The sequence below is a fragment of the Taudactylus pleione genome, unplaced genomic scaffold (assembly GCF_031769625.1).
Source record: "Taudactylus pleione unplaced genomic scaffold, aTauple2 ptg000289l, whole genome shotgun sequence".
In the NCBI taxonomy this organism is placed as follows: Eukaryota; Metazoa; Chordata; class Amphibia; order Anura; family Myobatrachidae; genus Taudactylus; species Taudactylus pleione.
Window position 1 is genome coordinate 2249434 of NW_028284691.1, and position 22609 is coordinate 2272042.

Here is a 22609-nt window from a genome sequence, read left to right on the forward strand (position 1 = left end):
TAAAGGAAAAACAAAACAGATTGGTGTTTTATTGGACATTTAGACAATACCTAGAACACAAGCCCTATAAGCACAATGTTCTGCTTAGCAGAAAACATATCAGTCCATTTTTCATACATGGCCCTCTGACTTGGTGATGACCGAAGGTGGGGAGTTATTTGTGCTTTTTGGACTTCTTCTCCTGCTGTTTCTTGTCATCAACAGCACAGTCCTGGACAGGTAGCCATTTTAGAGGATTGCGGCGATACATTGGCCATGGAGGAAGAGTTAACTGCAATAAACACAGCAAAAGATGATGGATTATGGTCAATGTTTCTTTAACCATGTTATCTTGTGTACAACTACCAGAAAAAAAGTTAGTTTTTACAGTAAAGGTCTAGACTATGAAGCAGACAAAAATGATCTAGAGCACAAACTTGAAATCTGGGTCAGGATATTACACAGTATTTGAGCATTTAGACAGTTAAAGTGTAACGAAATATCATACCAAGCAAGACACAGCAAACCCTGCGATTACTATGTACACTGTCCAGCCAAACTGTTCAATGACATATCCGTAGATAAAGCCGACCACCTGCAAGAGAAGTTTATATTTAATCAAGACCTTCAACCACTACTTTACATTAGGGATGTGCAGGCACAGATAGGTTCGAGTTTGCATGCAGAGTTCGGATTTTTCCCTCCAAAACTCGTGTCTCAGAAAGAGGCAAAACGTCATCTTTCATGGACAAACATCATCTTCCATGGACAAAAGTCCATGGAAGATGACGTTTTGCTTCATTTCTGAGACACGATTGTTGGAGGCAAAAATCCGAACTCGGCATGCAAACTCGAACCTATCCGAGCCTGCACATCCCTACTTTACATGTTCATCCAACAATTAGGGGGAAAAAAAAGGGAGCATAATTGAATATCCCGAAGCTACCTCCCTTTTTCAACCCCGCTAATTTATCAGGGCTAATTGAATCTTCCTCTTAAGCCGCATATATCCACTAGCCGATAAAATTAACGATTGAAGGATATGGTTATCGTTCATTATATCGGCCAGTGGATATGCTGTCAACGACCAGCAATGCGCGCTCCCGATGGTCATTGACGAATTTGCTCATCGTCCGAACCTGATGTCCAACCTAACGATATTGTCAGGTTGTGCAGGTTCGGGGATGAGGGAGGGTGCCAGCACTGAACGATAGTGTAGTGGATATGCGGCTTCCGTGTTTCATTCAGCTTTATGTTTAAAAAAAAGTTTAAAGTGATCCTTCCACCAAGCAATGAGATGCCAAATTATACATGGCACTGTACGGGATGCAGTCAGCTGCTGACCGCTGCGGTCAGAATACCGAGAGGGAGGGTTAAGTTTAGGTACTAGGGGGGAGGTAAGGATTACTTACTAGGAGGTGTTGGCATTCCAACCTGGTCAGGATGCCGGCGTTGGCATCCCGTACCGAACCCCACTGTACAACAGTTATAGATACCTTAATATAATTAAAAGGGACATTTATATAAAATATAACAGTGCAGACCGAATTTCATAAAAAACTGCTGCTTCCCTGCCCAGAAACGCTGTACCACGTCTGTAAATATGTGACAGGCGTTAGTCTTACACAGACTGTAAGCAGCACTAAAATTATGACACAAGAGTTGGTTAGATAATCATTTTGTATGCAGTAATATATGCCCATTACCGGCAATAGTTGCTTTTAGTACTTAGAAATACCATGTTAACTTGCGGCAGCATTTAAAAATCAAGGCTGGTAACTAAGAAAATAAGATTTATTTACACTAAACAGACAATCAAAATACAACTATCATTGATCCTTTAGGATAGAAAAATGAAATCTGCAGATGACCGCATACATAGTGTTCATTCTAACATCCTGCTGTTCCTATTTCTTTCCTGGGGTATCACTTTCTGCTTTGGTGCTTCTAGCTCACTCAGCTGATGCAACAAACTGCTAGAAGCACCAGAGCAGAGCGTCAGGCAGGAAAGAGGAACTGCACGGGTTGTGACAGGTGCAGGGTGCTAGAATGTACACAACATACGGTTGGCTTACATGTGGAAGCATGAGCTTCCTTTCTAATCGAAATCCATATGTTCAATCCAACCAATGAATTATTAGGTCTGCTCAATTTCTATTGTTAACATGGGTACAGTTCAGTAATCAGTTTGAGCAACCAGAACCCCAATAGACCCAATGTGGGTGGCAGTCCTTAAAAGCATTATTTTCCAAAGAACATGTACTAGAATAAAAAGCTTTTACTTACTGCAGAAAACAGTATTATTCCTTGAAAGATCTGTTCTGCAAGTTTCTGACCTTTGTAATCCTACAAAACAAGATATAAAAAAGGGCAATATAACAACCAAATTACTTTGTGAACTATATGCACAAATTTATTTTATGTCCAAAACTGGCTAAAAGAACTAAAGCTTTATTTCCTGCTCTATTTAGTGTACCAAAAAGGCAGTGGGTCCCTACCGTGGGATTCCAGCCATTGCTTAGAGCAGAGGTTCCCAAACACGGTTCTCAAGGCTCCAACAGTTTAGGTTTTAGAGATATCCATGGATGAGCACAGGTGGTTAAATCAAATTGGACTGAGGTACCTGTGCTCAACCATGGAAATATCTAAAATCTGGACTATGGGGGAACCTTGAGGACCGTGTTTGGGAACCTCTGGCCTAGAGCAAGAATCTAGCACTTATATGCAGGCAGGTTTTACAGCTCACAACACAGGAGGACTCAATACTGTACGTCCAATACGGTTCAAAAGATCACGCATCCTATGATGAACTACTGTATAGGAGTGGGCAGAGAGTCCTCCAGCAGTACAAACTGAAGCGGCTAAGATGAGCTGAGTGGTACAGGTACTTTCAGGTAACAGCAGGTGCCTAATGGCATACACAAAATATTCCTTTTCTATCAAAGGTGTCAAATGAGCAACAAGAACACACATGAACAACCGCTATAAAAAAAATATATATATATATATATATATATATATATATATATATATATATTTATTTTCACATTTTGGGGACGATTCAACTGTGAGAATTAGCTCCCACCTAAAGGGCCGGGAGCTAAATAAATTGTTTGCGCCACCAGCCACGCGCTGGTCATGATGGCGGCATTCTTGTGCCTTAATACACAGGATTAGCCCCGTTAAAGCATCTTCTCCTTTGCTAAGTGTCGGGAGCGCTGCAGGAAAGGAAAGCAGAAATCTACGATAAGTGTAGCCTCGTGGCTGGTCGACCAAAACAATTGAATTAGCTCCAGGTCACATTAGACAGGAGCTATTTCCATCAAACAATTGACTTGCACTCTTTAGGTTAATTTGGAAGTAAGAAGTGCAAATATTAATTTTAGCTCAAAATAATAAGCTGTATGTACTGTAACAAAATCTGACGTTGTGTTTAATTTTCTATTAGACTATACTAAATAAAACCTACAATTTATAGGTTTATAGGTAATTTATAGGTTGCCATGGTCAACATCCCCATATTTTTTTTTTAACAATTTACAATATAAAAGGCACAATTAAATGTCACTCTCTCTATGGTATAAGACTATAAATGAAAAGAATTTATAAAAAAAAAAAAAAAAACACTGCCAAGATTAAGAAAGTAACAGGACGGAAAACATTATCAACAATTGTTTTTCAATTTTGACAAAATCAGAAATTTTCACGTTACTATAAACAAAATCCCATTGAGTTCCCAAATTGAAATTTGGTAAAGACAATTTTAAAACATGAAGGAATATACACAAAGCTTTTGCAAATTTTAATCTATATGTTTTTCTGGAAAGCAGTTTTTAAAACATTTGAGTCAGTGACCTTAAATGTTGACTTCCTTGATCCTAGTCTTGTGGTAATATCAAACAAATACCTGTTACTGTATGTTCTAAACATTTTTTATTTTTTCCTAAATACCACTTCATATAATAAAAAATTATGAAAATGTGAGTAACCGGTTGTGGTACACAGGTCAGCATCAGTAGTAAAATATATATTTTTCTTATTGAATATGATAAATAAAAAAAAACTGTCATGGCAGATTATCTCCCCTTTATTTTTACAAAGTACCTAAGGTTCTAACAATCTAAATATTCAAACTTTAGGAATATAAAGTCAGTTTTCCAGTGTTTGGGAGCAAATTTATTTTATTTGCCCCCATACGTTACCAGATTTTACTTCCCACCACAGATTGGGCAGATACATCTATAGGTGTGTACACAGCTTAAGTTACCCACATGGGAAGTGTTGTGTGTCAAAATTACAAATCAATTGAGGTTCGGATACACAGTCATTTCCTGTATCAGTTCAGTGTCCACATTGGCATCAGTGAGGTTCACAGTAGTATAAAGGTGATATTGCTATTCTATGTCATACAGGTCCCCATGTGGGTTACTCAGAATAGACTGGATAGAGTATTCGCTCAGATATTATAAATCACAATTTCTCTGTATTGGGAGAGGTGAATAAGTCAAGGCACCCTTAATGTTAGTTGAATTCTACTAGGTCGTCCTAATGGTTGGATTTTATACTCTTGAATCAACATTCAGATATTGAAAAGCAGTCGGTGTGTCATTCAATATAAATCGCCAAGTTCTCCACATTGGTACTGCTGATAATTACCACAATAGGTGAGTACACAATAGCATATGGTTTACTTGATCAGTAAAAAACAAAAAATGTACATTTACCCCACAGGGTGAAATTCACCTAAGATGGGAGCTCTATTAAGAAGTCAAGCAACCAGATTCCAGGTATTATCTTCTAGAAGGCGCTAGATAAATGAGAAGTAGAATCTGATTGGTTGCTATGGGCAACATCACTTTTTAAATAGAACTCCCATCTTAGTAAATGTACCCCTATGTTTCTACAGCCATGACCAAAAGTTTTGAGAAGGACTATGGTATACTGAAGTAAAATTACAAGCATTTCATAAGTCTCAAAGGCTTTTATTGACACTTACATTAAGTTTATGCAAAGAGTCAATATTTGCAGTGTTGACCTTTCTTTTTCAAGACCTCTGCAATCGTCCTGGTATGCTGTCAATCAACTTCTGGGCTTCATATTGACTGATGGCCGCCCATTATTGTCTAATCAATGCTTGGAGTTTGTCAGAAATTGTGGGTTTTTTTTGTCAACCCGCTTCTTGAGGATTGACCACAAGTTCTCAATGGGATTGGAGTTTCCTGGCCATGGACCCAAAATTTCAATGTTTTGTTCCCCAAGCACTTAGTTATCACTTTTGCCTTATGGCAAGGTGCTCCATCATGCTGGAAAAGGCACTGTTCGTCACCAAACTGTTCTTGGATGATTGGGAGAAGTTGCTCTTGGAGGATGTTTTGGTACCATTCTTTATTCATGGCTGTTTTCTTAGGCAAAATTGTGAGTGAGCCCACTCCCTTGGCTGAGAAGCAACCCCACTCATGAATGGTCTCAGGATGTTTTACTGTTGGCATGACACAGGACTGATGGTAGCGGTCACCTTTCCTTCTCCGGACAAGCGTTTTTCCAGATGCCCCAAACAATCTGAAAGTGGATTGATCAGAGAAAATAACTTTACCCCAGTCCTCAACAGTCCAATCCCTGTACCTTTTGCAGAATATCAGTCTGTCCCTGATGTTTTTCCTGGAGAGAAGTTGCTTCTTTGCTGCCCTTCTTAACACCAGGCCATCCTCAAAAAGTCTTCTACTCACTGTGAATGAAGATGCACTCACACCTGCCTGCTGCCATTCCTGAGCAAGCTCTGCACTGGTGGTGCCCCGATCCCGTAGCTTAATCGACTTTAGGAGACTGTCCTGGTGCTTGCTGGAAGTTTTTGGACGCCCTGAAACCTTTTTCACAACTATTGAACCTCTCTCCTTGAAGTTCTTGATGATCTGATAAATGGTTGATTTAGGTGCAATCTTACTAGCAGCAATATCCTTACCTGTGAAGCCCTTTTTGTGCAAGGCAATGATGACTGCACATGTTTGGTTGCAGGTAACCATGGTTAACAGAGGAAGAACAATGATTTCAAGCACCACCCTCCTTTTAAAGCCTCAGTCTGTTATTTTAACTCAATCAGCATGACAGAGTGATCTCCAGCCTTGTCCTCATCAACACTCACCTGTGTTAACGAGAGAATCACTGATGTCAGCTGGTCCTTTTGTGGCAGGGCTGAAATCCAGTGGAAATTTTGTTTTTGGGATTAAGTTCATTGTCATGGCAAAGAGGGACTTTGCATATACTCCAGAATGTCATGAAGTGATCAGATGAATTGCAAATTGCCAGCATAAAAACTGAATCAGTAGACTTTGTGAAAAACAATACTTGTGTCATTCTCAAAACTTTTGGCCATGGCTGTACAAATGTGACAGGCTATTCTGCCTTTAAGTAGGTAAGTAAATAATAATATGGTATATATAATACGGAAAAATAAAGATTTACATTTAAACAATAAAATACAAAAATAGGGGATTATTATTAGTCTATAGCAGATAGTGGCATGCCGCTGCACTGCTTGTTAGTTCCAGTTTGTGTCTGGTGAATAAAGAAGATAATGAACAGCCACGGTTTACCTCAAAATACCTCAGCCTCTGGTGTGATAGTGCTTAATCAGTGGTCCAGTTCTGTGCCTGTGGTTCTCATCAGTTTCCCTTACAGGAGATGCTGCAGATGGCGTACCCACCCCTTAAATGATATTGCCCAAACAGATCTCATTTGAGCTTATAGTCCTGGGAAGCCAATAGAATTTTTTTTTTTTTCACACTTAGGGGTATATTAACTAAAGTGCAGGTTTTTAGAAGTGGAGTTGTTGCCCATATCAAATAATTAAGCTGCATACACACGTAAAGATTTTCTGTCCAACCATCCAACTAGTTGATTGGTTGGAATGAAAAATCTGGTAAATTATGGGAGTAAATGATGATCAGCAATATGCTCCTAAATGCCAAAAACAAATGAAAATGGTCGTTGGACAAGTTTGTTAGATGTTTGATCTAAACAATTTGTTCAAACAACAACAGTTTGTCCATTTTCCAGCGTTTGGGAGCAAATTGCTGATTGTCATTTGCTTTCATACCTTACCAGATTTTCATTCCAACCAATCAACTAGTTGCATGGTTGGATAGAAAATATTTGTGTGTACCCAGCCTTAGATACTACTTAAGATATATCTAGCAACTTCTAGAAGAGAACAGCTAGAATTCGGTTGGTTACTATGGGTAGCATCTCCACTTCTAAAAACCTGCATTTTAGTAAATATACCCCTTACTATAGTTTCTTTCGTAGACTATAACATGGCAGTGAGCACAAGCATATTCTAGCAGTTTAGTATGTTGCCCAGGCCAATCAAGACAATAAAAACAAGAGGAAGGACTTTAGAGTTGCTTTCAGTCCTTCACAGGGCTTAAAAAAAAATTAAAATCTTTCTCCATGCCCGTGTGCGACAGATGTGTCCTTGCTCATCTAGCCTCAATAAGCCATGCAGTGCGACTTGCCTGATGTGCGTGAGCCGTCAGGTCCCATGCTACTAGACTAGCATCTTTCTTTGCTGACAATGTGCTGCTTAATTTGATATGTCTGTAAATGGTACTTGGTGTGGAAAAGAGCTGCGGTCGCTGCATCGTAGCACTTTGCATGCTGATTGAGAGACATAGTCGCACACATATACAAGTATCATAACAAATTAATCAGCAGTCTCCTGGTGTGTCCAAGTCTCATCTCATTGCTATTTAGATGCATTTTCAGCAATAAAATACGCAAAAGAGACGCCCGGAGCTAGCAGAGTCTCAAAGTGCCAGGTCTGCCGAGAGGGACTGTTTGGTGCGACTGCAGCAAATACAAGTGAGGACACATCTGTACTTCAGTAAAATAAAAGTTACTGGAAATAAATTAAATACATTTAGCTTATTATTGCATTTCAGTCATTCTGACCAATTGCATAGACTGCTTTGAAATATAACCCCATCAATGTGTTTATTACACACTCGCATATCTAGTCTCATCTGTGGAAGTACAAAGGATGCTGGAACATAAACAAACAATCACAAATCGTGTTCATCTACCTGAGTGTAGTTAATTTAACAGCTGCTTTACTACTGCTGGGCCTACTTCAATTTCCTAAATCTAGTTTAATGGCTTATCACATTTACTGCCCATACTAAAATCAGTAACTAATATAAGCGCTCTATTATCCCTTGTTAAATTAACATTTGTATACTTCGTAACAGACACCATGAAACACAAATGTTATACAATTTGTATTACAACAGAACCAACTTACTACCACCCACCTGATGGATAGCACAGATCACATCACTATAACAAGCACTAAACAGTACCCATCACTATATGTTATTACGGTGCCCAGGAACACCTGGCTGCTAAGCACCATATGTCTACTGACATCAGGGTATTTGTTTCCTGATTTTATTTTTAGATCTTATTCATACAGGATAAGGACAGATCATATTGAGGCCAGGCACTACGTAACATGGATAGCCCAGGCTGCGATATTAGTCAAGATCGGGACATTCCCAGGGACAACTCTTTACTGTACCCATGACACACGCACAGTGCCGGACACATATAACACAGACCCGCAGCCCTCCTCCTCCTCCTCCTCCTCCTCCTCCCTACACACTGTACTACAAGCGGCCTCTGCCGGGGGTCGGCTCACCATTTGGGTGGGGATGGAGGCGAATATGTCGAACATGGTGGCAGCTGAGCGGATCTCTTTTACACACAAGCAGCGGGTCCACTGACCACCCCCAATCCGGAAGCAGCAGCAGCAGCGTCACCTCAACGGAGGACCCCTACAGCTGTCCTAGCTACGCCTGTCTGCAGCCGGGTCATTGCGGGACTCCTCCGTGCACTTCTCAACCACATCGTAATGGCAAATGTGTATCGCAAAGTTGTACACACTCCTCTCACTGACACCCCCAAGTCTTAAGGTGTCCACAGTGCGGGGGAGACGGGAAGGCGGCTTCGGGTCCGCCATAGATCCAGGTTGACAGAAGGACCTCTGACGTCAGAACCATGTGACCGCTACGGCAGAGCCGGTACCCTGCACACACAGTCCTGCAGCAATTACCATGGTTAATGTGGGTCTCACCCGAGTGGATGACGCCTTGGCAGCTAAACATCCAGTGTGTCTATCAGCAGCATGCTCTGTGTAATGACAGCTTACATACAGCGTCCACAAGTCATATCGTTCCCTGCAAACTACACATTGATGTGGCTTTGCTGAGACTTGTAGCTTACCCTCCAACATGACCCATTCCATTGGGACTTCCCACCTATTGTATGATTGCAGCCACCTGTGGTGAACTATGTAATAGATGAGACAGGTGCTTCACCACAGGTGGCTGCAATAATAAATTAAGTAGTAAGTCCAGGAGCAGAGTATTTTGTACCTAATGGAACGGGTCATGTTGGAGGGTCTGTTGTGTCACAACTACTTGTCAGAGATTGGACACCAGCGCTGTGTGTCACCTGTTACACTGTAAAGAATTGGGTTGTAATACTTCTGCATGGTTTGGAATGGATATTAATGTGTCATTTCTTGCAGGGCTTGCCAGGATATACCGCCTGCCAGTCACAGGCCTTTATGAAGGGTGTAGTGACTTTCATTACAGGTAATAACAAAAGGGTGTGGGTAAAAGCCGGAAACATAGTAAATGCATTGAAAAAGCCAGAAACCATGAAAAGTGTATTGAAAAGCCGGAAACCATAGTAAATGAATTGAAAAAGCCGGAAATCTTATTAAATGCATTGAAAAAGCTGGAAACCATAGTAAATAAATTGAAATAGCCGGAAACCTTCTTCGGCTTTTCTAATACATTTACTATGATTTCCGGCTTTTCTAACCCATTTACTATGGATTTCCGGCTTTTTCAATGCATTTACTATGTTTCCCTTTTAAAATGTGTCAGTGAGTAATGAATACACCTAATCATTTTTATAGTGAAAACTCCCTGGAGTAAAAAGTGTATGGCAGGTGAGGCACTGCCTCCCTCGTCTACCTTTTCCACACATCCCTGATCAAAACGCACCACATTTCCAGCACTATATACTGCTCCACATTTGTATATTGCCCACATGAACCCTTAAGGTTCATATATGTATGTGTATATCTGGCTCTGATACTAGCCAGTGCCTCCCCAGCCATTTACCTCACTGCGCGTCACTGGTTACATCTCATAGAACACTTACAGCATATGTACAATGAACAGTGTTAACCAAACTGTTAACATTTTTATGTCTTTGCTACCAGGCACAGGTGCAATACTACTGATCCAGTCTATGTTGGGGAAAAGGCTGCCATATCCTCCGCAGTGGAAAATACTCCTGTCTGTGGGTAAGGCAGTAAATGGATGCTGATAAATTCTTGTGGAATTATGATAAATTCCTTTGAGTCAATGGTTCCTAGAAAATGCTATCAGGCCCAATCTGAGTTTTTTTTAAAGCCCTTATTACATGTAGTAAATTTCACAGTGTTTCACATGTGTTCTATTGGGTTCATAGGTGGTAAAAAAAGGGGACCAACTAATGATGCCAAATCAGAAAAATGCTCCTCCAGGCATAATCTGGTGGCTCTGGACCTGTGCTCTGGCGCATTGTCATGCTGAAAAGCCTGTTCCCGTCTGTGAAAGCATGACATGAATGGGTGCAAATGATCCACGTGGGTTATTAGGTAGCGTCTGTCAGTCAGTGATGTCTGCAGATGTATCAGTGGTCCTAATGCATGCCATCTTAACACCACACATCATAACAGAGCCACCACCGCCCTGGACTGTTTCTTGTTGGCATGGAGACCCATTGCCACGTGGGGATTTTCTCCACACATGTAATTGTCCATCTGCCCAAAACCGTTAGAATCTTGACCTGTCAGACCAGGCTACACGTTAGCAGTTATCTTGCGTCCAGTTATAGTGATCATGAGCCCAGACGATGCGTAGAGCCTTGGGGTCAGCAATGGGACCTGAGTGGGCTGTCAGCTCATGTACCCCAGAGAAGAAAGGTAACACTGCAATGTTTTAACACTAATGTTACTTGTGGCCTCCAGCATAAAATGTAAATTTCGACCCATCATTCTGGCACGTACTATATAGCCTTGTTCAAAGCCACTTAAATCATGATACACTGCTATCTTCACTGCAAATTATACGACAGATTGCAGAGATATCTGCCTAGATTTTGTATTTTAATTACAGAAGATTTAATTTAATGCGGAGGTGTGGTGGCGGATTCAGTATGATTGATTCAGATCCCGGCAGCAGTGAAAATCCCGATCGTCCCAAGGTAAGTATTTCCTACCCTATTCTACTCCCTAACCCTCCCTTAGGGGTGCCTAAACCTAAGCCCCCCTTACCCGCTGCCGAAACCTAAGTCCCCCGGGGGTCTGCCTAACCCTAACATCCCCCCCGGGGGTGCCTAACCCTCCCTTCCCCTAGCCTAACCCTAAAGTCCCGGGGGGTGCCCCTAAACCTAACCCGGCGGGGGGCGCCAGGCTTACATTCAATCGGTAAGCCAAGTGTCGGGCTACCGGCGTAGGTAAAATGACAGGCGTTTAACCCCTTGCCTGGATTAAACAGTCGGGAAGCCGACGGTCAGGATTCCGTCCGTCGGCTTCCCTACTGCTTCCAGTGGTGGCGTGTACTCCAGGCTCTGGTCTCCTGCACTGTGATTTCCTCTGTTAGTGTTACTTTTCCCTATTTTTTTTTTTTTTTATTAACTCCCTGATAAATATGCAATTGGTGGACAGGTACTTCTGGATTACTGTATAATGGCTAACACGAACTAAGTGATCAAAAATAAAATGTGATCTTTGATTTAATAAACAAAATAAAAATTAGTACCAATTTTTGAGCAATACTAAAGAACACTGGTATCAAAAACATTTCCATTGTTTTTAATTTCTATTATGGACAACTTTAATCTAGTGGCATGTTTTTCCCTTTCCGTGTACAGTACAAGCCAGACAGTTCACTGAATGTTCTTCTTGCTCCCTTTGAGACAGCTAATCCTTATAGTACCTGATGCAGGTATTTGATTTGCTGTGACATCACTGTTTTTGCCCCTATGCATTCATCAACCAATCAGCACAGTTAGCTGTCAGTCATTGTCTACCTGCACAGGGGTGAATTATTGTATAATAGAGATACTTAGAATATTAGTTTATGCTGAACTATCTCATGTATGTTATACAGGTCAATAATAAATCGCTTTGATATGGGTGAATGATAAAGTGATTTTACTTCTTAGAATTGTCTGATTGAAAAACACCTTTATATGAAAAAGGAGTGTTGGTAAAAAAACATTTAATGTTTGTGCGAAAGTGGCCACTTAAAATAAGACCTGGTGCTGATTACGAAATAACTTTTAAGCTGCATACACACACAACGATTTTGTTACCAACGATTTTATGAACGATTTTCTGTCAGATTATCTGTCAGATTTTATAAAGTGTAATGAACGATTTTTATGAACTACAAACGATTTTTGCATATTCCCTTAATGAAAATCGTTCAGTTGACAAATCTGACTGAACTACAAACGTGAACGCGCATGAACGATAATCGTTCATCATTTGACTCAGAAAGTGAACGATTTTTTTAAACGATATCGTTTAACGATTATCGGTCAAAAAATCGTGTGTGTATGCAGCTTTAGAAGTTGATTTTTTTAGGAAGTGCTTTTAGAAAGTATTGATCAGAAATATTTTATAGTTTGTAGAGGTCTGAAGAAAACATGCTGGGCATCATTTGAAGTATGGGGTAAAACCATATAAAATAATTGTTGCAACAGGTTACCCAGCGAGCCTTCACCTGCAGCCTCCAGCTGGATGCTCCCAATCAGACCTCTTCTCAGCTATCTCATAGAACAAAGAATAAGACTGAATAGGAGCAGCCAACTTCAATATCACACAGTTATCATCTGACATCTTCAAAACAAACCATTTTCAGGGACATCAAAACTTTATTTTTCACATCAGGCGTTATCACAAAATGTGAGCAGTGAACCCTCAGTGAGACCAGCAGCAGGGTGGGGAGACTATTTCAGGTGGCGCCCATATAATCAACAAGTGCCCAAATACATTTAGGTTGAACATTATAAGGGCATTTGTCTAATACTAATGTATCTTCTAGGTATTATTGGTTTAGATAAGACCTTGTTAAGACATTTTGTTTAATCCAAATTTACCAGTTATGTATGTTTATTATATAAGCCCATGGGGGGAGTGATAATTGCTTATTATATGTTATGCTTCTCTAATTTATCTTCAAACCTTAATAAGAATTCAAGTTAAAAAATAAATCTATACCAGGATACACTGAAATGTAAAAGAGGTGATACTCTTATCCAGAAGGTCAAGCAACTTCATCTTTCCTTATTTCTACTTCAGGGTCCATAGGGTATCCACAGGATACCTTGGGGTATAGGTGTGACGTCAGTCGCAGGGCACCAAAGAGTTAAGCTTTCAGCCTCCCAGGATGCACTAGGTCCCCCTCCTATACCCCGCCCCCGGGCCAAGGCACCTCAGTTTAGTTTGGTGCCCGGCCGGAGTCGGGTGCACCTGTTGGAGTGGGGGCTAGAAGAGCCCCTGAAGCTTTTTCTTCATGCAGCTGTGGCTGCACATCTGGATGAACAGCATGGACAGTCAGTCCTGACGTCCATGCTGTCTTCCCTACACCCCGCCGGTACCAGAACGCCGGTACTGATCCGGGGATGCTGGTGGGCGTCTGGGGTCACAGCTAGCGGTGACCCCAGATGCTCCGGACCATGGCCGGATTCAAGGGGGACAGAGGTAAGCAGCGGGGTCCCGCGGTGGGTCCCCGCTGATCACATGGTCCTAAGTCCCCAGGCAGGGGGCTCCCTGGGGACTGGCTGCAGCGTGGAGCCAGGGGACCAACCTGCGCTTCCACTACCCCCTGGGACAGCGGACCGCAGCAGAGCGGTAGCGCTGCGGCGTCCCAGGGGTTAAATGCATGCCAGGGGAGCGCGCCTTCCCTGTCTCACAGCCGGCGCCTCCCCCGCTGCACACAGCCCTCTCTGCATGCTGCCGACTGGTCCTGTGGCAGCGCTCCTCCCCCAGGCCAGCCTCCTCTCTGCTCCTCGGCGGCCATCTTCTCCAGAACGCATGGCGAACGCTGCTGGAAGCGCTGGACGGAAGCATCGTTGTCTGGGTCCCCCCGCATACCTCTCCTCCGCTGTGGCTCAGGTCTGTGTATGCAGCGCTGTGTCCTACCAGGCCCTGTGTCTGTGTAGTTGAGTAATCAGCGCTGTTAGTGCAGGAATTGTTATTTCTCTGCATTGTATGTGACTGTGCTAGCGCTGCCTGTAACTTTTCTTCTCTAAACTGTCAGCTTTATTACTGTCCCTGTTCTTCTGCTAAAGCCCTTGCGGTGCGGTGCTGCAGGGTGGTCTCTCGCCTATTTAATACTTAATTGGTGAGAGAGGTCACATACGTGGTGCCATCATGTCTGAAAGTGATTTTCCCCTCCGGCTACAGTGTACCACGTGCAAAGTACCGTTAGCGGAGGGGGAGGATAGCGCGGAGGGCCTTTGCCGGCAGTGTTTGTCCATGGCGCGGCCTATTACGGTTACAGCACCGGTACAGGAGCCGCCCTGGGCTTGTTTCGCTCAGGCGTTAACAGCTTTAGTGGGCCAGTTAGCTCCGCAGCCCGCGTTTACTCCGATGGGTTTGTCCCAGCAGTCTGTGGTGTCGTCACCCATGCAGGGGTTCCCACGACAATTGGTGGTACCCCACAGTCTCCCTATTTCCCCGCTCCCGGGTTCTCAGGAGCCAGCGTGGGTTAACTCCCTGACGAGTTCTGTACAGCACTTGTCGGATGTGTTGCAAGGGGAGTCTGTGATGCGGCCTCATAAAAGGCCGGTGGCGTCTCTGTCCGCTCCTTATGAGGATGACGAAGGGACGTCTGATGATGGGGAGATTCTGGATCCTTACGATCAGGAACCTCTCCATACTAAGGACGCTGATGCTAAGTCCAAAGTATATATTCCTGGACTTATTCGGGCGGTCCGCACAGCCTTGGTGATTGAGGACGAAGTTCCCCCAGCGGCTAAATCTAAGTATGCCTTTTTCAAAGATGTGAAGGGCGATGCCACAGTCTTTCCTCTTTCGGGTCAGTTGGTGGACCATTTAGAGGAGGCGTGGAAACAACCTGGCAAAAGATACCAGCCGCAGAGACGCCTGGCGGTGGCTTATCCGTTCGCGGATAATTATTTTGCTAAGTGGGAATCCCCTCCACAGGTGGATTCTCACGTGACCCGTCTTGTCCGTAGTGCCACATTGCCGATGCCATCCATGTCCTCCCTTAAGGATGCTACGGACCGCAAGGTAGAAATCTGCCTGAAGTCCGCTTATTCCCTTGCAGGGGGGGCAGCACGGCTGGCTATGGCCATTTGCTGGGTTGCCAGAGTGATGGAGCGCTGGGCGGATTCATTAGAGGCTTCTTTTGAATCCGACTGTCCGGCTGAACAGGCGGAGTTGATTGGCAATCTCCGTGATTCGGCCACCTACATCAACGAGGCGGCTCTAGACATTAGTACTCTGGTGTCTAGAATTTCTTCAGCAGCGGTAGCTGCTCGTCGCACCTTGTGGCTGCGATCCTGGAAGGCGGACGCAGATTCCAATAAAGGTCTGGAAGCGTTGCCGTTTACCGGAGAAGTTCTCTTCGGTCCGGATCTGGATAAGATTGTGGCCACGCTGGCGGCAGCCAAATCTGCTTGTCTCCCGTCGGCCGCTGCTCCTTCTGGTTCGGGACCATCGTCCTTTCGGTCATCTAGGGCCCAGGGCAGGCCCAAACCACAGTCGTTTCCTCGACAGGCTGGCCCTAAGAAATCGGTCAAGCCCCGGAAGCAGGCATGGAGTACCAGACGTCCGGCCCCCAAGCCAGATGACAAGCCTGCGGCCTGACGGTCCGGGCCTCCCTTTGGGGGATCCCAGGGTGGGAGGCCGCCTGCTACAGTTCGCCCAGTGTTGGTCGACCACTACGACAGACACTTGGGTTCTGGAGGTGGTTTCCCACGGATACGCCCTCTCCTTCCGGCACAGACCCCCGGCTCGCTTCTTCACCACGGGTCTCCCATCAGACCGGAACAAGGCTACGGAGCTGCGGAAGGTATTGCACACTATGCTCCAGGCTGGAGTTATAGTGCCTGTTCCATTCTTCCAGAGGGGCCAGGGTTTCTATTCAAATCTATTTTTGGTACAGAAACCCAATGGGTCATATCGTCCGATTCTCAACCTCAAAGCACTCAACAAGTCTTTGCGGGTCCCGAAGTTTCGGATGGAGACCCTACGGTCCATCATTCTGGCGCTGGAACCTGGGGACTACTTGGTGTCATTGGACATACAGGACGCTTACCTGCATGTCCCTATTCTTTTGCGCCATCAACAGTTCCTCAGGTTTGCAATCCGCAGCGACCACTTCCAGTTTCGGGCGTTACCTTTTGGCCTGGCAACAGCACCACGTGTTTTCACCAAGGTGATGGCGGTCATGGCGGCTTCTCTGCGGCTGCAGGGAGTCCGCATGTTACCGTATTTGGACGACCTGTTATTGGTGGCAGGATCTCCAGAGCTCCTGTTACGCCACTTGGACCTGACCATTGCACTGCTGCAACGGCACGGCTGGCTAATCAACTGGCAGAAGTCCACTCTAATCCCGTCTCGGAGGATTCTGCATCTTGGAGCCTTATTGGACTCGGGACAGCAAAGGATCTTCGTGACGGAGGACAAGATCTCTGCTTTACAGTCAAGGGTGCGCAGTTGCCTGCACAGCCGCCGGGTGTCCTTACACTCGGCGATGAGGTTACTGGGCTCCATGGTGTCGGTGTTCGACATGGTGGAATACGCCCAGTTTCACTCCAGACCTCTGCAGCACCTGATCCTGTCCAAGTGGAACGGGCTGACTCAGTCTCTGAAGTCCCAGACGATTGTGCTCACCCAGGAGGTTCGCCTGTCCCTTACGTGGTGGTTACAGACGACCCACCTCAACAAGGGACGTCCGTTCTGGGTTCCAAATTGGGTCCTGTTGACAACGGACGCCAGTCTTCGGGGCTGGGGAGCAGTTTTGGGTCCACACTTGTTCCAGGGCAGGTGGACGCCGACAGAAGCGGAGCTTCCAATAAATATCTTGGAACTCCGTGCGGTCTTCAATGCTCTCCAGCAGGCACAGCGGTTTCTCCAGGGTCGCCCGGTGCAGGTCCAGTCGGACAACGCTACCACCGTGGCCTACATAAACAGGCAAGGAGGAACTCGCAGTCGGGCGGCTCTCGTAGAGGTCTCTCGGATCCTGGTTTGGGCGGAGCGCAATCTTCCGGCCATATCAGCGGTCTTCATCCCGGGAGTGCTAAATTGGGAGGCGGACTTTCTAAGTCGCCAGGACGTTCATCCGGGGGAATGGTCCCTGCACCCGGACGTTTTTCAACTACTGGTGGACAGGTGGGGTCTTCCAGAAATCGACCTCATGGCGTCCCGGCACAAAAACAAGTTGCCGGTGTACGGGTCTCGCACAAGAGACGAAGGGGCGTCTCTGGTGGATGCTCTGTCCGTCCGGTGGACGTTCCGGTTCGCATACCTGTTCCCTCCGGTCTCAGGGTCCTTGCCTTCACCCGGACCTGACTCGGCTGTCTTTGACGGCGTGGCTGTTGAGACGGCCATGCTGAGGTCCCGGGGGTTTTCCAGCTCTGTGGTGCGTACCATGTTACGAGCTCGGAAACCGTCTTCCGCGAGGATATACCATCGCGTGTGGCATACGTTCTTCCAGTGGTGTCAACCGAGAGGTTATGCACCGCAGGAGTTTCGTCTGTCTCGGATTCTCGCCTTCCTGCAAGCGGGACTAGATCATGGGCTTCGCCTTGCTTCTTTGAAGGTACAGGTTTCGGCCCTATCTGTCTGGTTTCACCGTAGGATTGCTACAATCCCGGATGTGCGCACCTTTATGCAGGGTGTTCTCCGCATTCAGCCGCCCTTTGTTCCACCTGTGGCGCCTTGGGATTTGGCTGTGGTCCTGAGGGCTCTCCAAGGACCGCCGTTTGAACCACTGGGCTCAGTGGATCTTAAATGGCTAACAGCTAAGACTGTTTTCCTTCTGGCCATTGCTTCGGCCAGACGTGTTTCTGAGTTAGGGGCTCTTTCTTGTAGACCCCCTTTCTTGGTTTTTTATGGGAACAGGGCAGTACTCCGCACTCGGCCCGAGTTTCTTCCCAAAGTTGTTTCCCAGTTTCATGTTAACGAGGAAATAGTTGTTCCGGCCTTTAACTCACCGGGTCTTTCCGTGGGTGAGGCCTCTTTGGATGTTGTGCGGGCCTTAAGGACTTATGTTGACCGCACTTCTTCGTTTAGGAAGTCGGACGCCTTGTTTGTCCTCTATGGCTTCCGTAAAAAGGGTTGGCCTGCTTCAAAGCAAACTTTGGCAGCCTGGATCCGTATGGCTATTTCTGAAGCTTATCTTCATGAAGGCCTACCGGTCCCTCCTTCTCTGAAGGCTCATTCCACTAGGTCTGTGGGTCCTTCGTGGGCAGCTCGACGTGGTGCCTCGGCAGTTCAGATCTGCAAGGCTGCTACGTGGTCTTCTGTCCATACCTTCGTGAGGTACTACAGGTTTGACACCTTCGCCTCTCAGGATGCTTCCTTCGGGCGGCGGATTCTCCTTTCTGCACAGGAGCGTCCCCACCCTTAAAGGATACTGCTTTGGGACATCCCCAAGGTATCCTGTGGATACCCTATGGACCCTGAAGTAGAAAATATGAGATATGGTAAGAACTTACCCTTGTTATCTCTATTTCTACGAAGTCCATAGGGTTCCACAGGACTCCCGCCCTGTCGCACCTGTGCTGCAGATGGGCTTTGCTCTGGTCACCGGTTTTCTGTCTCCCTCTGGTGAGAATGTGATTCTTGTATGTGTCCAGATCTTTGTTCTCTCTCTTCCTTCTCCTCCTCCGGCCTATGGCTTGGTAACTAACTGAGGTGCCTTGGCCCGGGGGCGGGGTATAGGAGGGGGACCTAGTGCATCCTGGGAGGCTGAAAGCTTAACTCTTTGGTGCCCTGCGACTGACGTCACACCTATACCCCAAGGTATCCTGTGGAACCCTATGGACTTCGTAGAAATAGAGATAACAAGGGTAAGTTCTTACCATATCTCATATTTTTTCTTTAACCTTTGGCTGAACTTCTAGGGTGATTCTCTGTGTGATGCACGTTATATCTTCATACATTCAAGTAACATGATCTGTTTCTATACCACAGTTTTTTTTCTTTCTGGTGTCCAGATGTTAAGTACTTCGTTGGTAGAAAATATACACCAGGAAAAATGTCACTACAGTAAACTGTTTTTTTAACACTCTGCGTGATGCATGGAACTCGCTCATCACACAGCGTTTTTAAAAATTCCAGAAGGAATGGTTTACTTATAGTGACATTTTTTCTGGCGTACAGTACTGTGCAAAAGTTTTAGGCAGGTGTGGAAAAAATGCTGCAAAGTAAGAATGCTTTCAAAAATAGAAGAGTTAATAGTTTGCTTTTATCAATTAACAAAATGCAAAGTAAATGAACAGAAGAGAAACTAAATCATATCAATATTTGATGTGACCCCTTTACCTTCAAACAGCATCAATTCTTCTAGGTACACTTGCACACAGTTTTTGATGGAACTTTGCAGGGAGGTTATACCAAACATCTTTGAGAACCACAGAGCTTCTGTGGATGTAGGCTTGCTGAAATCCTTCTGTCTCTTGATGTAATCCCAGACAGACTCGATGATGTTGAGATCAAGGCTCTGTGGGTGCCATATCATCACTTCCAGAACTCCTTGTTCTTCTTTTTGCTGAAGATAGTTCTTAATGACACCTGCAGAGCCGAGGTACTGGGGGAAACCTTTCACCAGGCGTACTACTGGGATCTGATCTGTGGGGAGATCACACCCGGCCCGGATCACCAACTACTATCCACTTACCAGACTCCCACCGCGAGACTCGCTTAAGGAGGCGAAAGACAGCTGCAAGGGTGTGTGCACTGACTTTTATCTCATAGACAGAGTAGCGGGACACGGCATTCTGTCATAAACTTTATACAGTGACATTGATTGTGTGCCATATAAACATCAGAAAACAGCACCTTGGATTACAGTTAATTACATTGACTTGAAATACTCATGTTCTGCGAAGCATGATAAGAGACTTACTATTAATCAGCTACTGATATCTTGAATTGTATTGTTGTTTTATTTCTATTTGAAGTAAAAGATATTGCCTTTACACCTATAAGAAATTAGTTCCTTTCCTTGCCCATAGCCTCATAGATACAGTCACATATCCACCATATAGGTGAATTCCGGGCTGAACAATATTGTCAAGCTACCATAAATGTCTACTAAACAAACTTAATACACAATGGGTTGAGCGCAACACCCTGTTCACTTTTTGGACATTGGCTGTATGTTTGTGGTCGTTGTCCTGCTGCTGAATAAATTTAGAGCCAATCAGATGCCTCCCTGATGATATTGCACGATAGATAAGTATCTGCCTGTATTTCTCAGCATTGAGAACACCATTCATTCTGACCAAATCCCCAATCCCATTTGTGAAATGCTGCCCCAAACTTGCAAGGAACATCCACCATACTTCACTGTTGCCTGCAGACACTTATTATTGTACCACTCTCCAGCCCTTCGGCAAACAAACTGCCTTCTATTACAGCCAAATATTTAACATTTTGACATCAGTCCAGAGCACCTGCTGCCAGTTTTCTGTACACCAGTTCCTATGTTTTCATGCATAGTCGAGTCGCTTGGCCTTGTTTCCACGTCAAAGGGAATGGCTTTTTGGCCGCAATTCTTCCATGAAGACCACTTCTGGCTAGACTCCTCCGAACAGTGGATGGATGTACCTGGGTCCCACTGGTTTTTGCCAGTTCTGAGCTAATGGCACTGCTGGACTTCTTCTGATTTCAAAGGGAAGTAAGCTTGATGTGTCATTCATCTGATGCACTAAGTTTTCTTGGCCGACCACTGTGTCTACAGTGCCCAACATTGCCCGTTTCTTTGTGCTTCTTCAAAAGAGCTTGAACAGCACATCTTGAAACCCCAGTCTGCTTTGAAATCTTTGCCTGGGAGAGACCTTGCTGATGTGGTATAACTACCTTGTGTCTTGTTGCTGTGAACAGCACATCTTGAAACCCCAGTCTTGCTATGGTGTATGACCTGTTACATAAAACTGTCTTTCACAACTTCACTTTTGTAGTAGAGTTTGGCTGTTCCTCACCCAGTTTTAAGCCTCCTACACAGCTGTTTATGTTTCAGTTAATGACTGTGTTTCAACCTACATATGAAAAAGATTATCATTATCACCTGTTTGGTATGATTGGTTAATCATACACCTAACTATAATCCTACAAAATCCCTGACTTTGTGCAAGTGTACCTAGAAGAATTGATGCTGTTTTGAAGGCAAAGGGTGGTCATACCTAATATTGATTTGCTTTAGATTTTTCTTCTGTTCATTCACTTTGCTTTTTGTTAATTGATAAAAATAAACTATTAACATTTATATTTTTGAAAGCATTCTTAATTTGCAGCATTTTTTCCACAACTGCCTAAAACTTCTGCACAGTACTGTATATTTGTTCTACAGGGTCCATAGGGATCCACAGGGATACCATGGGAAAAATGTGGTTGGAGTCATCCAGGCTCCAAACAGTTAAGCTTTCAGTTCCCAGGATGCCTCAGGTCCTCCTACACATATACCCCGGCCACAGACATTCAGTTTTGAGTTTGGTGTGGCAGGATTCAGACTCACCGTTATAACAAGGGGACTGCTCATGCAGTCCCAAGCTATTTATTTTATGATTTATTTATTTTTACTTTAGAGCAAGCATTGCTCCATCTACGCCAGCCGGCGCCGCAGCACCAGTAACTGGACTGGTGATTTCGGCGGGCACCAGCGGAGCTTGGCTACCAGCGATGCTGGGACTCGGGACTGCAGCCGGAAGCACGGGACGCAGACAGGGTGGTTTACCTTCGGCTGTTGGAGACCTGCCAGAGGTTGCTGTAGTGGGGCGACTGCTGCGTCCGCTCCCCCACTAGATCACTGGGGCAAGTCGTCTGGCATCGGGGACAGTGGCGGCGGCTATGTTATCAGGCCAGCGCAACCGGGGGTTTGTACAGCATAGGGGAGAGAGAGACTCCCCGGCAGCCCCTCCCCTAGCTACCGATTCAGCAGCGGTTTTCCCGCGTCTGGGTTGCTTCTCCTACCCTCCTCTGTGTATGAGACTCACAGCGACCACTATCATTTGTTGTACTGAAGCTGCTGGTCTCAGGAGGTTTGGGCCTAGTCTCCCTGTATACCTCTCCCCAGAGGCCGGGTTATACAGTGCTCAAAATACTACCAAGCCTTGTGCTTTGAGTAGTTGATTCAGGACCCATTGCAAATATATTGTATATGCATTGGATGTGACTTTTGCTAGCTCTGCTGTGTTGTTTTGTTACTGCCTTTATTTCTGTACTGTCAGTTATAACTATCACTACTATTTCTCCTCAACCCTTTGCTACAGATGTGTGGGGAATATATATTTTTTTTTATTGTGTGTTTTCAAA

General features: G+C 44.9%; 2 protein-coding genes across 3 annotated transcripts in view; one reads left to right on the forward strand and one right to left on the reverse strand.

Annotated features, from left to right (window-relative positions):
- On the reverse strand, positions 1 to 9224 carry SPCS1 (signal peptidase complex subunit 1). The gene is made up of 4 exons (XM_088482466.1): positions 8672 to 9224; positions 2266 to 2325; positions 488 to 574; positions 1 to 271 (listed from the first exon to the last, which is right to left on the reverse strand). Exons 1-4 carry the CDS (start codon positions 8705 to 8707, stop codon positions 155 to 157), a joined length of 300 nt encoding a protein of 99 aa, XP_088338592.1. The 5' UTR covers positions 8708 to 9224; the 3' UTR covers positions 1 to 154.
- The window catches only part of TMEM141 (transmembrane protein 141), a 21161-nt gene continuing 7307 nt past the window's right edge, over positions 8756 to 22609 (forward strand). The window contains exons 1-3 of one of the 2 annotated variants that reach the window (XM_088482464.1): positions 8756 to 9140; positions 9563 to 9629; positions 10268 to 10351. In XM_088482464.1, coding sequence (XP_088338590.1) covers positions 9087 to 9140; positions 9563 to 9629; positions 10268 to 10351 — 205 coding nt within the window. In that variant the 5' untranslated portion in view covers positions 8756 to 9086. The remainder of the gene's footprint in view (positions 9141 to 9562; positions 9630 to 10267; positions 10352 to 22609) is intronic. The other variant, XM_088482465.1, reaches the window with a different exon arrangement.

Coding starts and splice junctions, on each gene's coding strand:
- SPCS1 (XM_088482466.1), bottom strand. CDS start 8,707: ATGTTCGACATATTCGCCTCCATCCCCACCCAAATG. Junction 2,326..8,671: donor CCTCCATCCCCACCCAAATG/GTGAGCCGACCC, acceptor CTTGTTTTGTAG/GATTACAAAGGTCAGAAACT. Junction 575..2,265: donor GAATAATACTGTTTTCTGCA/GTAAGTAAAAGC, acceptor CTTCTCTTGCAG/GTGGTCGGCTTTATCTACGG.